The sequence below is a fragment of the Schistocerca americana genome, chromosome 1 (assembly GCF_021461395.2).
Source record: "Schistocerca americana isolate TAMUIC-IGC-003095 chromosome 1, iqSchAmer2.1, whole genome shotgun sequence".
NCBI classification, from domain to species: domain Eukaryota; kingdom Metazoa; phylum Arthropoda; class Insecta; order Orthoptera; family Acrididae; genus Schistocerca; species Schistocerca americana.
In genome coordinates, this window is record NC_060119.1 from 1,072,738,871 (window position 1) to 1,072,756,121 (window position 17,251).

A 17,251-nucleotide genomic window follows, 5' to 3' on the forward strand; every position below is an offset into this window, starting at 1 on the left:
CTTGCACACTTGTCGAATGGGTAAAAAGATTCTTCTACCTTGCCCGATTTAGGTTTTCTTGTAGATGTGATAATCACTCCCAAAAAACTGATGAAAACATAATAGTTTGTCACATCAACTGAAAATAAAAAATTAAACTTTTCACTCGAGGGAAGACTTAAACCAAGGTCCTCTCGTTCCGCAGCTGCTCACGCTAACCATGGGACCACGATGCTCCTGTACTTATTTTATCCTTCATGTTGCCTATCTTGCACATGACTACTCATTTTTTCATAGTTCCACACAACTTCTTCCTGTTTTCTCGATTGATGTGTGTTCAGTTTTTCAGGGCCTATCCACTGTGCCAACTTATAACTAAATCTGAGGGGGATGCGATGGGGAGGTTCCCTTGTGAGTAGTAGTACTTATAATGCACATATTATGGCACGGCCCAGGCCAATTAACCATAAATGCAACAGAGGAGAGAGATTAGGCTATAAAGTAATGCGTTACAGGTAGCGAAAGGAGGAGAGGATGTCACGGCGGAAGCGGTTGGACGAAGACACGGACGCCGAGGATGAGGACGAGGACGACCCTCGCGAGCTGTCGGACCGCGCGCCGCTCACCCGCAAGGCTGGCCGGCGAGCCTCCACGTCCGCACCGCACCTGCAGGTGCCGCAGCAGCCCAGCCGCATGTCCTCGCGGAGTCTCCAGCCGCAGGTACAGCCCGTCTCCTTTGCACCTCGCTAGATTCCCAGCCACCAGGTGTTCGAACACAATGGCCACTGTCAGTCAAGCACCCCTTTTCTTTTCCGCAGTATTGTAGCGCAATTTTACGCTAGCACAGGAAAGGTTCAGTTAATGAAAGGACTAAGCCACAATTCTCAAATATGATTGACTTTATTACAATATAACTCTCTGAGCAAGTTTCATTCCTTGATACTTATACAATATACAGGGTGAGGCACCTAACGTTAGCGCTGGGTATACACTCCTGGAAATGGAAAAAAGAACACTTTGACACCGGTGTGTCAGACCCACCATACTTGCTCCGGACACTGCGAGAGGGCTGTACAAGCAATGATCACACGCACGGCACAGCGGACACACCAGGAACCGCGGTGTTGGCCGTCGAATGGCGCTAGCTGCGCAGCATTTGTGCACCGCCGCCGTCAGTGTCAGCCAGTTTGCCGTGGTATACGGAGCTCCATCGCAGTCTTTAACACTGGTAGCATGCCGCGACAGCGTGGACGTGAACCGTATGTGCAGTTGACGGACTTTGAGCGAGGGCGTATAATGGGCATGCGGGAGGCCGGGTGGACGTACCACCGAATTGCTCAACACGTGGGGCGTGAGGTCTCCACAGTACATCGATGTTGTCGCCAGTGGTCGGCGGAAGGTGCACGTGCCCGTCGACCTGAGACCGGACCGCAGCGAACCACGGATGCACGCCAAGACCGTAGGATCCTACGCAGTGCCGTAGGGGACCGCACCGCCACTTCCCAGCAAATTAGGGACACTGTTGCTCCTGGGGTATCGGCGAGGACCATTCGCAACCGTCTCCATGAAGCTGGGCTACGGTCCCGCACACCGTTCGGCCGTCTCCCGCTGACGCCCCAACATCGTGCAGCCCGCCTCCAGTGGTGTCGCGACAGGCGTGAATGGAGGGACGAATGGAGACGTGTCGTCTTCAGCGATGAGAGTCGCTTCTGCCTTGGTGCCAATGATGGTCGTATGCGTGTTTGGCGCCGTGCAGGTGAGCGCCACAATCAGGACTGCATACGACCGAGGCACACAGGGCCAACACCCGGGATCATGGTGTGGGGAGCGATCTCCTACACTGGCCGTACACCACTGGTGATCGTCGAGGGGACACTGAATAGTGCACGGTACATCCAAACCGTCATCGGACCCATCGTTCTACCATTCCTAGACCGGCAAGGGAACTTGCTGTTCCAACAGGACAATGCACGTCCGCATGTATCCCGTGCCACCCAACGTGCTCTAGAAGGTGTAAGTCAACTACCCTGGCCAGCAAGATCTCCGGATCTGTCCCCCATTGAGCATGTTTGGGACTGGATGAAGCGTCGTCTCACGCGGTCTGCACGTCCAGCACGAACGCTGGTCCAACTGAGGCGCCAGGTGGAAATGGCATGGCAAGCCGTTCCACAGGACTACATCCAGCATCTCTACGATCGTCTCCATGGGAGAATAGCAGCCTGCATTGCTGCGAAAGGTGGATATACACTGTACTAGTGCCGACATTGTGCATGCTCTGTTGCCTGTGTCTATGTGCCTGTGGTTCTGTCAGTGTGATCATGTGATGTATCTGACCCCAGGAATGTGTCAATAAAGTTTCCCCTTCCTGGGACAATGAATTCACGGTGTTCTTATTTATTTCAATTTCCAGGAGTGTATATATATATATATATATATATATATATATATATATATATATATATATATATGTGTGTGTGTGTGTATATATATATATATATATATATATATATATATATATATAAACATTAAACTTTTAGGCACGCTATTAAAATAATAAAAGACTAAAATATATTTTACCAAGCAGTAATATTTAAACTACCACTACCAAAGCAATCAGAATATCCAACAAGCCTGGTACTTCGACTAGAAAAACAACTAGAACAGAATATAACCTTTCGTCTTACTCTAAGCCGGCATCTACCAATGAGCTCATGTTTAAAAAAAAAAAAGACACAGAGCATAAAATTTTAAGACAAAGTTTCTCATACAAACATTACTCTAATTAATTATAGAAATCTCTAAAACAAATTCAAGCTGGCAAGTAAATGACTTTAGAGTTAACTTCTGCAATGGTTCAACACAGGATCATTGAACAACGTTAAACAAACTCGTGGTTTTAAAATTAAGCCACCACTCACGCAACTACAAATGCGTCAAGAGATAATGGTTATAATGAGAGGCAGGATGACCCAGCTTTCCTTTCATTACACATGAACTGCCGCTCTTGGTACGAGCCCTTTTACTCTCCAACAACCAACAGGCCCAGTTCGCCCGTCTCCTCAGGAAGGTCGTTGTAAACACTCGGGAGGGAGCACAAAGTAATAAGACAAGCTTCTAAAACACACAAACAGATTGTGTTAATTCAACAAGCCGCAAAAACATGTTCATACGTGCTTCAGGGAATACAGGCCAGACCATAAACTATGGCCTGGAAAACTTGAACCAACCAATTAGTCCAGTAAATAAAATAAAAAATTTAACCACACTTGATAAACCATCAAAACACGGGCATTTCACTACTAAGGAAATCGTTCAGGACTGGCAGTTGGCAATACCCATAGCACATACCTGACGAGAATTTCGAATGAGGCAACAAGAGGCAGTAATACATTAAATCACGTTGTTACCACAGTTCATGGGCCGAAATTTTGCTCACGCAAAAAAAAAGTTTTCAAAGTAATATTTCAGAGCTAGATCAGAAATGTAAGGACTATGGTATGAAGATTAGCATCTCCAAAACGAAAGTAATGTCAGTGGGAAGGAGATATAAATGGATTGAGTGCCAAATAGGAAGAACAAAGTTAGAACAGGTGGACGGTTTCAAGTACTTACGATGCATATTCTCACAGGATGGCAACATAGTGAAAGAACTGGAAGTGAGGTGTAGCATAGCTAATGCAGTGAGCGCTCAGCTATAAGCTACTCTCTTCTGCAAGAAGGAAGTCATTACCAAGGCTAAGTTATCTGTGCACCGGGTACTAGTAGATGGGAACAATGGCAGGAGGGTGTCCACAATGAGGAAATCAAAGAAAAACTGGGTATGAACTCTATAGATGTAGCAGTCAAGGCGAACAGGCTTAGATGGTGGGGTCATGTTACACGCATGGGAGAACCAAGGTTACCCAAGAGACTCATGGGTTCAGCAGTAGAGGGTAGGAGGAGTCGGGGTAGACCAAGGAGAAGGTACCTGGGTTCGGTTAAGAATGATTTTGAAGTAATAGGCTTAACATCAGAAGAGGCACCAATGTTAGCACTGAATAGAGGATCATGGAGGAATTTTATAAGGGGGACTAAGCTCCAAACTGAACGCTGAAAGGCATAATCAGTCTTAAATGATGATGATGATGATGAAAAAAAACTATCCATGGTTCCATTGCCTTCGTGAACAGAAACAAGGCTGTCCACTCAGGGTCCCGTCAACCAATGAACGTCAGAGTCATCAACGCAAGTACCAACAGTCTCACTTCTATGCATTGCCATCTTATACTGCCGCCTAGCATGCTTCCAAACACAGTGCATGCGCGACTCACGCCTCCTAGCGACCCGCGTTCACTCTCTCCCTTTGTACCTCGCCTGAGGCGTGTGCTATATAGGCAAACTTTACGCCAGACGGGACCGATAACCGCTAGGTCAATGTGCACACATCAAACATAATTTTTATTTGCGTTCCAGACGCATTTCGCCGGAAACGGCAGCGTCGGAAGTCATAAGCGAAAATCGTTCTAATACCAGTACATGTACTGGTACTGTTGTTGCTAAGATCTCAGACTGTACCGAAGGAATTTTGTTTTTGAGTCATCAGTCTTCTGACTGGTTTCATGCGGTCCGCCACAAATTTCTTTCCAGTGCCTACCTTTTAATCTCGGAGTAACGCTTGCAACCTACATCCTCAGTTATCTGCCGGATGTATTCCGATCTCTGTCTTTATTTACAGTTTTTATCTTCTACTGCCCTCTCTAGTATCATTTTTTCGTATACTTCTTTTCTCCCCGATTCTGCGAAGAATTCCTCATTCCTTACATATCAGTCCACCTTAATTTTCAACGTTATTTTCTTACACCAAATCTCAAATGTTTCGGTCTCTTCTCTTCCTGTTTTCCCACAGTCCATGTTTCACTACCAAACAATTCTGTGCTCAAAACGCACATTTCTTCATCAAATTAAGGCCTATGCATCATGCTAGCAGACTTCTCTTGGAAATAAATGTCCTTTTTGCCAGTGCTAGTCTGCTTTTTGTGGCCACCTTGCTCCATTCGTCTTTGGGTCGAGTTTCTCGTTGTTTTGATTTCTACTACTTCTCATTACTTTCATCTTTCTTCGATTTACTCTCAAACTGCAGTCTGTACTGATTAGACTGTTCATTCCATTTAAAGTATTCTGTAATTCTTCTTTACTTTTCGCGGTGGTCTAGCGGTTCTAGGCGCTCAGTCCGGAACCGCGCGACTGCTACGGTCGCAGGTTCGAATCCTGCCTCGGGCATGGATGTGTGTGATGTCCTTAGGTTAGTTAGGTTTAAGTAGTTCTAAGTTCTAGGGGGACTGATGACCACAGATGTTTAGTCCCATAGTGCTCAGAGCCATTTGAACCATTTCTTTACTTTCGCTGAGAATAACAGTGTCATCAGTGAATCTTATCGTTGATATTCTTTCATCTTGAATTTATTCGATGTATAGAGTGTAGGGGCGAAAGATTACATCCCTGTATTACATCATTTTTTATCCAAGCACTTCAGTCTTGGTCTTTCACTCTTATAGTTACCTCATTGTTCTTGTCCACATTTTGCATTGTCGGTCATTCCCTATAATTCACCTCTATTTTTCTCAGAATTTCGAATATTTTGCACCATTTGACATTGTCAAACACTTTTTCCAGGTCGACAAATCCTATAAGAGTGTCTTGACTTTTCTTTATTCTTGCTTCCATTATCAACCACAACGTTAGAACTGCCTCTCTGGTGCCTTTACCTTTCCTAAAGCCAAACTCATGATAATCTAACAGATTCTCAATTTTCTTTTCCATTCTTTGAGTACATTATTCTCGTGAGCACCTTGAATGCATAACCTGTTAAACTGATTGTGTGATTATTCTAGCACTTTTCTGCTCTTGCAGTCTTCGGAAAAGTGTGGCTGATGTTTTTCCGAAAGTTTTCTCATATGTCACAAGTCTCATACACCACACACCAGCGTGAATAGATGTTTTGTTGCCACTTCCCCCAATGATTCGTTGAAATCTCTTCTGTCCCATCCGCCTTATATCATCTTAAGTCCTCCAAAGCCCTTTTAAATTCTGATTCTAATACTGGATCCCCTATCTCTTCCCTGTGGACTCCTCTTTCTTCTTTTGTCACGCCATCAGACAAGTCCTACCCGTCACATAGGCCTTCAGTGTACTCTTTCCGCCTATCCGACCTCTCCTCTACATTTAAACAGTGGAGTCCCCATTGCACTCTTAATATTACCGCCCTTGCTTCTAATTTCACCGAATGTTGGTTTGACGTTACTTCTGATTTCTTCACGTTTTTCATCCAGCCACTTATCCTTAGCTTCCCTGCATTTCTTATTTCATTCATAAGCGATTTGTATTTCTGTATTCCTGAATTTCCCTGAATATTTTTATACTTCCTTCTTTCGTCGATGAATTGAAGTGTTTCTTCTGTTACCAACGGTTTCTTCACAGTTACCTTCCTTGTACCTATATACCACTCCAACTTCTGTGATTGCCCCTCTTACAGATGTCCATTCCTCTTCAACTGAACTCCCTACTCAGTATCTATAACCTCACAGAATTTGAACTATATCTCCTCATTCCTTAGCATTTCCATATCCCACTTCTTTGTGCATTGATTCTTTCTGACAAGTCTCTTACATTTCAGCCTACTGTCCACCATTACTGTATCTGTTTCTGAGCGCTCCTTACAATCCAGTGTCTGATATTTCGGAATTTTTGCTTGACCATGGTGTCATCTAAATGAAATCTTCCATATCTCCCGGGTTTTTCCAAGAACACCTTCTCCTCATGTGATTCTCGAACAGGGTATTCGATATTATTACCGAAATTTATTGAAATTCACTGGAGAACTCAGTTATTCTTTCTCCTCTCTCATTCCTACTCTAAGCCCATGTTCTTCTGTAACCATTTCTTCTAGTACTCGCCCTACAACTGCATTCCGGTCCCCAGTGGCTACTAGATTTTCATCTCGCTTTATGCACTGAATTACCCGTTCAATATCCTCATATACTTCCTGTATCTCTTCGTCTTCCGATTGCGACGTTGGCATGTGTGCCTGAACTATTGTTGTCGGTGTTGAATGGCTGTCGATTCTGATGAGAACAGCCATCACTGAACTGTTCACGGTGAATCACTCTCTGTTCTACTTAACCTAGTCATACCGAGAATCCCACTCCCATTTATACGTTTTCCTGCTGCTGCTGCTGATATTGCCCTAAACTCGTCTGACCAGAAATCCTTGTCTTCTTTCCATTTCATTTCACTGGCTCCCACTATATCTACACTGAGCCTTAGCAAGTACCTTGTGGATGATGGTCTGCAAGACTTCGGACGTTCACTTTACGCAATAAATCACACACCTACAGCCGTCGTTTTGATGTTATTTTATTTTATTACAGTCAGTTTCAGTGATTCAATACGTCATCTTCAGGCCTTAACTGACGCTGAGAGGGTGAACTCCAGTCGTATACACGAGCCCATCAGTGGCCAATATTTATGAACCGGCTTCTGCAGAATACTGTAAAAGCGAAGTTGTGACTGCAATCATGCTTGAGCGAGTAATCTTTTCTTGAAATTGTTTCATATACTTGTATAACTAACTAAACGAAATTATAAAACTACATTTCTTCATTTTCGGTCATTATTTATTGTTTGAAATTTATTGCTTTTAGCAGCAACTGTAACCATACGCATTTGCAACTGATTGCGCTACGTTAGTTCATACTGTTTAGCACTTTGAAAAATAAAATTTGTTCAATAATTTTCTTATTCAGTATTCACTCCTATGTTATGCCCACTGTATTCTGTCTGAAACTAAATCTATATCTGCATGACTACTCCGCAATTCACATGGTAATGCTTGGCAGAACATTCATTCAACCACCCTCAGACCATTTCTCTAGCGTTCCGCTCTCTAACAGCGCGAGGGAAAAACGAACACTTAAATCTTTCCGTGCGATGTCTTATTTCTCTTATTTTATTACGACGATCATTTCTTCCTATGCAGGTGGGAGCTAATAAAATATTTTCTCTTATGGAGCAGAAACTTGGTGATTGAAATTTCGCGAAATAATATTGCCTCAAAGAAAAACGCCAATGTTTTTCGGATTGTGGCAACATGGTGACTGCTCAGAAAGAGAAATTATTTTATGTGTTGGAATTTGCTTGAAGTCAATCCAATATTCAAGTGCAACCACAGCAGGAGGTAAGAATTTTTCATGCCAGTTCTTCAGGGTATGGCACATTATACTTTTTCGGAACAACTCATCTTTTCGGACGAATCTAAGTTTCATCTATCGGATAAAGTAAAACGCCATATTACAGGGAGTTTGAAAAAGAACTCCCTAGTTTTAAGTATAAATTTAATGGGGAAATTAATGAAAAATTACATCAGTGAGTACGTATCATGAAAGAGAATTCCTTCAAGTTTTGTTTAATGTTAGTGGACGCCTCAACGTGGAATCCATTTGTTGCCATGCACACGTCGAGACGGTATTCCGCTTCTCGCCACGAATTCACCAACATTTCAGGTGCAACTGTCGCAACCGCCGCGACGATTCTTTGCTATAAATGATTGATGTCTCTGATCTTTTCAGTGTACACAAAATTTTTTATGTGGCTCCAAAAGAAAAAGTCCAGTGGGGTTAAGTCTGGGCATCGTGGTGGCAAGGTACTGGGCCTGCCCTGCATGTCCACCTTCCTGGAAGCACTAGCGGTTTCCTTGACATACTTTAGCCAATGACTGATAGTTTTTGCTGTAGGTAGTTCACCACCATACTGACGTCTAAAATTACGCAGCACTGTTATAACTGACCTAGTTTTCACAAGCCAAATAACACACTGCGCTTTCTGTTGCGAAGTACACATTGTTGCTGAGTTACTCTGTACTGCACTGCACGCACGCCTGGACAGAACTGAGGTAATAGAGGAAAAAAACAGCACTGGTGCCATCTCAAGGTCAAGCAGACCTGCCAACTGCAGGGGAGCCAAACTTGGAGGGTTGATGAATCAAACACCACAAACTAGACTAGTCTATGTCACTCTTTGCAGATGCTAGGACACATTAAAACTAGGGAGTTCTTTTTCAAAAAACTGTATAACAATGTGGGGGTCACAAAATATTGGTGTCGTCGTTGAGCATGAAAGAGACTCACCGGAACTGAATGTGTTTTCTGCCGTTTCTGTTCAAAAAGGCCGGCCGCGGTGGTCTAGCGGTTCTAGGCGCTCAGTCCGGAACCGCGCGACTGCTACGGTCGCAGGTTCGAATCCTGCCTCGGGCATGGATGTGTGTGATGTCCTTAGATTAGTTAGGTTTAAGTAGTTCTACGTTCTAGGGGACTGATGACCACAGATGTTAAGTCCCATAGTGCTCAGAGCCATTTGAACCATTTTTTTGTTCAAAAAGTTTAGGGGCCTTTCTGTTTTGCGGAGGAAACTATAAGAGGAATGTTGTCCCTACGCTTGCTGCAAAACTGATTGCTTCCTCAGCTTCACGCAGATTCCAATGATTTCATTTTTATGCGTGAAGGAGCCCCACCTGACTTTCACCTTGAGGTGCGGTGTTATCTTTACAACAACACCCCAGAGTATGGGACTGGAAGAAGTCGACAAAAAGATCTTGTTCATTTCGTTTGACCTTCCAAGTCACCAGACCTCACACCTTGAGATTTTTTTTCTCTAGGGTTATATAAAAGATAAAATACAAAAATGCAGTAAATGAAGCAGGCAAAAAGGAATACAAACGTCTCAAAAATGAGATCGACAGGAAGTGCAAAGTGGCTAAGCAGGGTTGACTAGAGGACAAATGTAAGGATGTAGAAGTATGTATCACTAGGGGTAAGATAGATGCTGCCTACAGGAAAATTAAAGAGACCTTTGTAGAAAAAAGAACCACTTACAGGAATATCAAGAGCTCAGATGGAAATGTAGACACGGTGTGTATAGAGGGTCTATACAAGGGCGATGTACCTGAGGACAATATTATGGAAATGGAAGAGGATGTAGATGAAGAGAAAACAGGAGATGTGATACTGCGTGAAGAGTTTGACAGAGCACTGAAAGACCTGAGTCGAAACAAGACCCAGGGAGTAGACAACATTCCATTAGAACTACTGACGGCCTTGTGGGAGCTAGTCCTGACAAAACTCTACCATCTGGTGAGCAAGATATATGAGACAGGCGAAATACCCTCAGACTTCACGAAGAATATAATAATTCCAATCCCAAAGAAAACAGATGCTGACAGATGTAAAGGCAAGGCAACGTTTCTAGCATTTGTAGACTTAGAGAAAGCTTTTGACAATATTGACTGGAATACTCTCTTTCATATTCTGAAGGATGCAGGGGTAAAATACAGGCAGCGAAAGGCTATTTACAATTTGTACAGAAACCAGATGGCAGTTATAAGAGTCGAGGGGCATAAAAAGGAAGCAGTGGTTGAAAAGTGAGTGAGACAGGGTTGTAGCCTATTCGTAGTGGGAATTCAAATCCATGGAGAAGAAATTAAAACTTTGAGGTTCGCCGATGGCATTGTAATTCTGTCAGAGACAGCAAAGGACCTGGAAGAGCAGCTGAACGGAATGGACAATGTATTGAAAGGAGGATATAACATGAACATCAACAAAAGCAAAACGAGGATAATGGAATGTAGTCGAATTAAAACGGGTGATGCTGCGGTAATTAGATTAGGAAATGAGACGCTTAAAGTAGTATATGAGTTTTGCTATTTGGGGAGCAAAATAACTCACGATGGTCGAAGTAGAGAGGATATAAAATGTAGACTGGCAATGGCAAGGAAAGCGTTTCTGAAGAAGAGAAATTTGTTAACATCGAGTATAGATTTAAGTGTCAGGAAGTCTTTTCTGAAACTATTTCTATGGAGTGTAGCCATGTATGGAAGTGAAATATGGACGATAAATAGTTTGGGCGAGAAGAGAACAGAAGCTTTCAAAATGTGGTGCTACAGAAGAATGCTGAAGATTAAATGGGTAGATCACATAACTAATGAGGAGGTATTGAATAGAACTGGGGAGAAGAGAAATTTGTGGCACATCTTGACTAGAAGAAGGTATCGGTTGGTAGGACATGTTCTGAGGCATCAAGGGATCACGAATTTAGTATTTGAGGGTAGCGTGGAGGGTAAAAATGGTAGAGGGAGACGAAGAGATGAATACACTAAGCAGATTCAGAAGGATGTAAGTTGCAGTAAGTACCGGGCGATGAAGAAGCTTGCACAGGATAGAGTAGCATGGAGAGCTGCATCAAACCTGTCTCTGGACTAAAGACCACAACACCAACAATATAAAAGACAGAGTCTTTTTCCTAGTTATTCTTCAAGAGCTGAGAAATAGAATTGTTGAAGCTGTCGATTCAATAAACTGGTACCTCTTGATTCGTGTGTGGAATGAAATGGACTGCCGTTTTGATGCTTCTCGAGCAACGCATGTTGAGTGAATTGTATAGTGTCTGTGCGAACATAAACCTTTGAACCTTCCTCTATCCAGTTACATGCACAAAGTATTTCTATCTTTTACAGTTTCTCCATAATAAACGACTGAAATTTGTTCTTTGTTTTTGAGTCACCCTGTGTGAACCATAAGTTCTGCTGCCTACCGTCCTGATGGATCGTAGCGTCTGTCCGGGTACATAGTACACGAAGCAGTTGGCTCTTGAGCTGCATTAGCATCTCTGCAGTCCGTTCCCCGCACCTGGTAAGCGGCCTGAGCTACCCGGCTTACGCGGTTAGCTCCGGTATCTGCAGGGGACACCTGCTCCACGGTTGCTGAGGCTTCTCTCGGATTTCCTGGTCGGCTGCCAGTAAGGCTGTGACGTCTCTTTCTGTGGGCGTCTGCAAATTGCTTCCTGCGGGATGACCAAACCGCTCGGATGACAAAGGATCACTGCTGCTTTAGCGCAATAAACGCCATTTGCAGTGAAATATGAAGTTATTTCTACAGTATTACTTCTCAAGATACTGTATAATACACAGTGGCGAGTACTTCTAACCACTATTGGCGAATTTCGGTGTTATTCCTTTCGAATGAACATCCGTATACCTCACTGCATACCTTAATCTCTCTGATCTACAGGGTGTTTCGAAATTGCTATTACAAACTACTAGCACTTGTAGAGGGAAGTGAGTAGGAAATATTTTGAATCGGAACCCATATCCGGAAACGTACCGTTTCTGTGCTACAGCCATTTGAAAGCACGTTGATAACGCACCACTTTTACAAGTAACAGCGAGCCAGTATATCACTTGTTTTATATTTCCACTCATTAATAGCCAAAGAAGTTGCTCGTGTACTCGTTGACACGTTCTCTTCAACGTGATGCAGTACGGCGTTTTCCAATTCGGGTGTGCGGCATATCCTTGGAACACCACTGTCACGTCTGGTGAAGGCTGAAATACCCCTTTCTCGAAACCGTTGCGTAATACTGGCGAAAATGGTATGCAATGGAGTCGGACGTTGTGGATAACGACCTTGATAAAGGTGACGATCAACTCGTCCATTAGACTGAACTTCGCCGTACAGATGGAGCATTTCAATCTATTCAGCAACGTGTACTCCACCATTTTGCACTCGCAGACACTTCAGGCTCTAACCAGGTCAGAGAGGTAGGATGGACGAAGAATGCCACCAACTGATCCAAAGTAACCAGCCCCACCACGACTACCCTGTCGCATACCTACCTCGCACGGCTGTAGCACGGAAATTATTACGTACTCACTCCCCTCTATAAGCACTAGAAGTTTGTAATGGGAATTTACGAACACCCTGTATTTATCACTAAACCTGGGCGAGATATACAATGGAGGCATCAGTGTTGTAACACAGTTTTTTCGAATTCCTGTTTTCTAAATTTTCACCATTGTGTATTGTGAGTACGTCATCGCCCTTCTTTGTCAATTCAGCATCCCCTGAAAACTTCTGTTAAACTTTCGTATGGGCTATATCATCTTATTACGATCCTAGCAGTGCGTTTCTACATTCTTTCCACTCTTTCGATATCTATCATCATCCCTACTTGATAATTACTTCAAACACTGGAGTCTCACTCCACCATTGGTCGTATTAGTGATTTGTACACGATTTCCGTTACAGACGCACCGCACCTTACCAGAATGCTTCCAAGAAATCTGACTTTTCCATTCGTCATCTCTGTGAGTGATTTTACTGGTTCGTCCTGTTTCATATTAATTCAGAGTGTTACGCTAAATACACTGCCCGACAAAAAATGAAGGACGCAGAAGTCATGGACGGATGTTACCGTATATTAGTACAAGTAGACAGCTTCGACGGGTATCTAAACAGTTATAATTGCGGTTCTCTGTGACAGGTACGACGGCCACAAGAGTGCACCAGTTTTGCTCCTATTCACTGTGAAGGACCCAGAGATGCAGCATACTCGTATGAGGCAGCATTATTAGCACCAGACATGGTTTGAAAGGGGTGTTCATTTGGCTGGCAGGTCGAACAGTGCAGTAGCCAGGGTTCTGGGGCATTTGGATGTGAAAGTGGTCCGATGTTGGACTGCATGGGAACGGGAAGGCATCAAACTCATCAACAATGTTCCGATTGACCATGTATGACCACCTTAAGGGAGGGTCACCGTACCGCACACCAAGCAACGCACACGTAACGCCTGCATATCTGCGTCTAATATCCGAGAACAAGTAAAGGGCTCCCTGCAGCATTATGCGTGATTTAGTACCACTGGTCGGAGACCAGCAGCAGCCGGACTAGGGAATGACTGTCCCATACATAGGATGCCGTTATCACCAGAACACAGGCAGCTAAGTTTGGAGTGGTTCTGTGCCCAGGAAGCATCATGAATGGCATCGCAATGTGTTCAGCGATGCACTATCCTAGATGATCATCGTCGGTGAGCATGGCGGCGACCTGGCGAGAGATCCCATTTCCAATGTTTTGGAGAGACTCAGTCGTCTTACTCCTGGCATTGTGGTATGGGGAGCCATTGGTTAGGACTTTAGGTTCCGCTGGTAGTTCAAATGGCTCTGAGCAATATGGGACTTAACATATCAGGTCATCAGTCCCCTAGAACGTAGAACTACTTAAACCTAACTAACCTAAGGACATCACACACATCCATGCCCGAGGCAGGATTCGAACCTGCGACCGTAGCGATCGCGCGGTTCCAGACTGAAGCGCCTAGAACCGCTCGGCCACCAGCGGCCGGGTCCGCTGATAGTAATTGATGGAACTCCTATGGTATAACGGGACATCACAGACATCATATGTCCTCATGTGTTACCTTTCTTGTGATAGTACTTTGGTACCATTTTTTAATAGGACAATACACATGGCACGGGTATCTATGAACTGTCTGCGACGTCAACTCCGTCCCAATGCCAGCATCCAGTGCCAGTTACAACAGTTGCAGGCCAGTTTGCCTACAATGGCTTTATGGTACCCGTCCTAACCGAATCAATATGCGCTTCCAGATCAGTCACACTGATAAGTAGGCTCGTACTATCACCTTCATTGTAAATATGACTCTGTTTTATAATCGCTAAAATAACATCACATACCCTCTCATCCCGTGAAGTATCATTTAGCTTCCTCCTCCCCTTGTGGATGCTTCACTTTTTTTATCGGGTAGGGCATTTAAAACATGTTACAGGCTCCATAATTTCACCATTAAGCTCACAATCGGGTTCTTTCCATTTGTTATGTGCACTGTCTTGCATTTACCAACGCTTAAAGAGAATTTTCATTCACTACACCATGTGGAAATGCTAACCCATTCCGTCTGCATTTCCTTATGGTCATCCGCCAGCAATACTTTCCTATACATGGTATTTCAGAAGTGATGATCAGTAATTCACACTTCGAAAGTACGAGACAAAAGTAGCTAAAAAGCTCCAATAAACATGGCTCTGCAAATCAATCGGTGCCGAGGTATCGCATTAATTCGAGTTGGGAACTAACTGTAAATGCACCTGGATGCCACAGTATTTACGTTGGTACCTTAAGGTTTGGGATCGACTCTCTGTTTATGCAAGCGCAACCGCTTCTCTTTCCACTATGCCGTACCGGCCTCACAATCAGTTACGCAGACATGCACTTATGTCTGGGCAGGACTGCTCAGAGACAGCATAACTGGACCACACTTCCTGCCACGGACAGCAGTACATACGGTTTCTGCGGTCTGAACCTCCAGGTGTACATGATGATGTCCCACTGAACCAACGCCTGAACATGTGGTTCATGCATGACGGTGCCCCAGCACATTTTGATTTACGAGCGCGCGGCTTGTGCCTCGGATGTATGGTCAACATTGGAAAGGTAGAGAACGGCCTGTGCCATGGCCTCCAAGGTCTCCAGATTTAAATTCCACGGATTTCTGTGTGCGGGGTATGTCAAAAGCCTGGTCTACGCTATCGAGGTCAACACTCTTGAGGAATTACGCTTACGGATCGAAGCAGCCTTCAAGCATTTACAGAATTCCCTAGGACTGCCGGAGAGGATTAGCTACTCATTTCAGTGACGATTTCATGTCGCATTCAGACGCGTGGACAATATTTCGAACACATACTTTAATGTTTAGAGATGCCGTGTGTTCCTAGACACTGATGGACTGCAACAGAAAATGAGTTGTATCTCGACAACGGTTGATTTGTGGACTCATGTTTATTGGAGCTTTTTAGCTGCTTTTGGCCTGTACTTTCCGTATGTGAATTGTTGACTATCACTTCTGAAACCTCTGTATACAACAGTCTCGACAGCGAAAAATGTGATGTGTTTCCCACCCCATCTGATAAACTGTTTATGTGTATTGAAATTATCAGCGATCATATACTCTTTCTTGGGTCACACCGTGGCGCCTCAAGTACCTAGAGGATTCTATTAAATGTACAGGTAATTTGTAATGTTTCTAGACTCGTGTTTGTAAGTGTCAGGTTGGTATCTGAGAAATGCATAATACTTATTTTTGATAGGAGAATACGTAAATCTCAGTCCAGGGCAAGAGAACCACATGAAAATTTATTTATGAATGGAAATATGTGATCCTCACGCTACACGATGCGAAATCAACGCTAGGCTGTAAATCAAACAATTCGTCTGCGAGAAAGCAATCCGTTTTCAATAAAATTTACATATGCTGTCTGACTGTAAAACGAAATGTATCACATTCAGATGTTGACCCTGAATATATCTAGTCTTCTTCTTAGTCTTGTAAACAATCGCTGTACCAGGACGTTTATTGTAATTACAGAACAAATCAAGATAAAAATTAACGCATCTGACTTCCTGAAAAAAAAACTGCTTGAAAAATCACAAGACAGCATTTTACTTAAATATTTTAGTCTCTGAACTAATAAAATATTATTTTCACAAATACACTCTGACAATCATTGTGCCTTACAATGAACATGAACTCTGATGGTAATTGAAGTTATTGGCATATCTGTGCTCACGGAACCTCGTCTGCTCTGCAACCTGTCACTATTAGGATTACTACCCCGACTGTCCAAAACCACATATCATTTGTCGGACTTACGGTGTGCAATGAAAGACGGCATCATACCGACTTTCATAAAAAAGCTTCTTAGTACACAACTCGCGATGTGTAATGAGAGTTTACAAACACAGTCATGAAAGTAAACGAAAATGTGGAACTAATCTTAACGACTGATAAATGACAAGGCTCCAAGTTTAACCATGATTCATTAAGTCATGACAACAATGCACATTTTCATAAAGTTCTCATTGTAAGCAAAATATTTGTTAATAGCTTTCCTGTGTACAGTTACTTTCCTTGACACTGTTTCAACTATAAGGCAAAACCGTATGTTGCATTACAATATTTCTACAGCAAACTTCAACCATATGTACTGTTGAAACAATAAGAAACTACACTGTTTTTTATATATCGGGTGATCAAAAAGTCAGTATAAATTTGAAAACTGAATGAATCACGGAATAATGTAAATGGAAAGGTACACACATGCTTGGAATGACATGGGGTTTTATTTGAACCAAAAAAATACAAACGTTCAAAAAATGTGCGACAGATGGCGCTTCATCTGAACAGAATAGTAATAATTAGCATGAAAAAGTAAGACAAAGCAAAGATGACGTTCTTTACGGAAATGCTCAATATGTCCACCATCATTCGTCAACAATAGCTGTAGTCGAGGAATAATGTCGTGAACAGCACTTTAAAGCATGTCCGGAGTTATGGTGAGGCATTGTCATCGGATGTTGTCCTTCAGCATCCCTAGAGATGTCGGTCGATC

General features: G+C 43.3%; 1 protein-coding gene across 1 annotated transcript in view; it reads left to right on the forward strand.

Annotated features, from left to right (window-relative positions):
* Positions 1-513: 513 nt before the first annotated feature.
* Positions 514-17,251, forward strand: part of LOC124596371 (short transient receptor potential channel 4-like) — a 251,939-nt gene continuing 235,201 nt past the window's right edge. The window contains exon 1 of the mRNA XM_047135486.1: positions 514-699. Coding sequence (XP_046991442.1) covers positions 514-699 — 186 coding nt within the window. The remainder of the gene's footprint in view (positions 700-17,251) is intronic.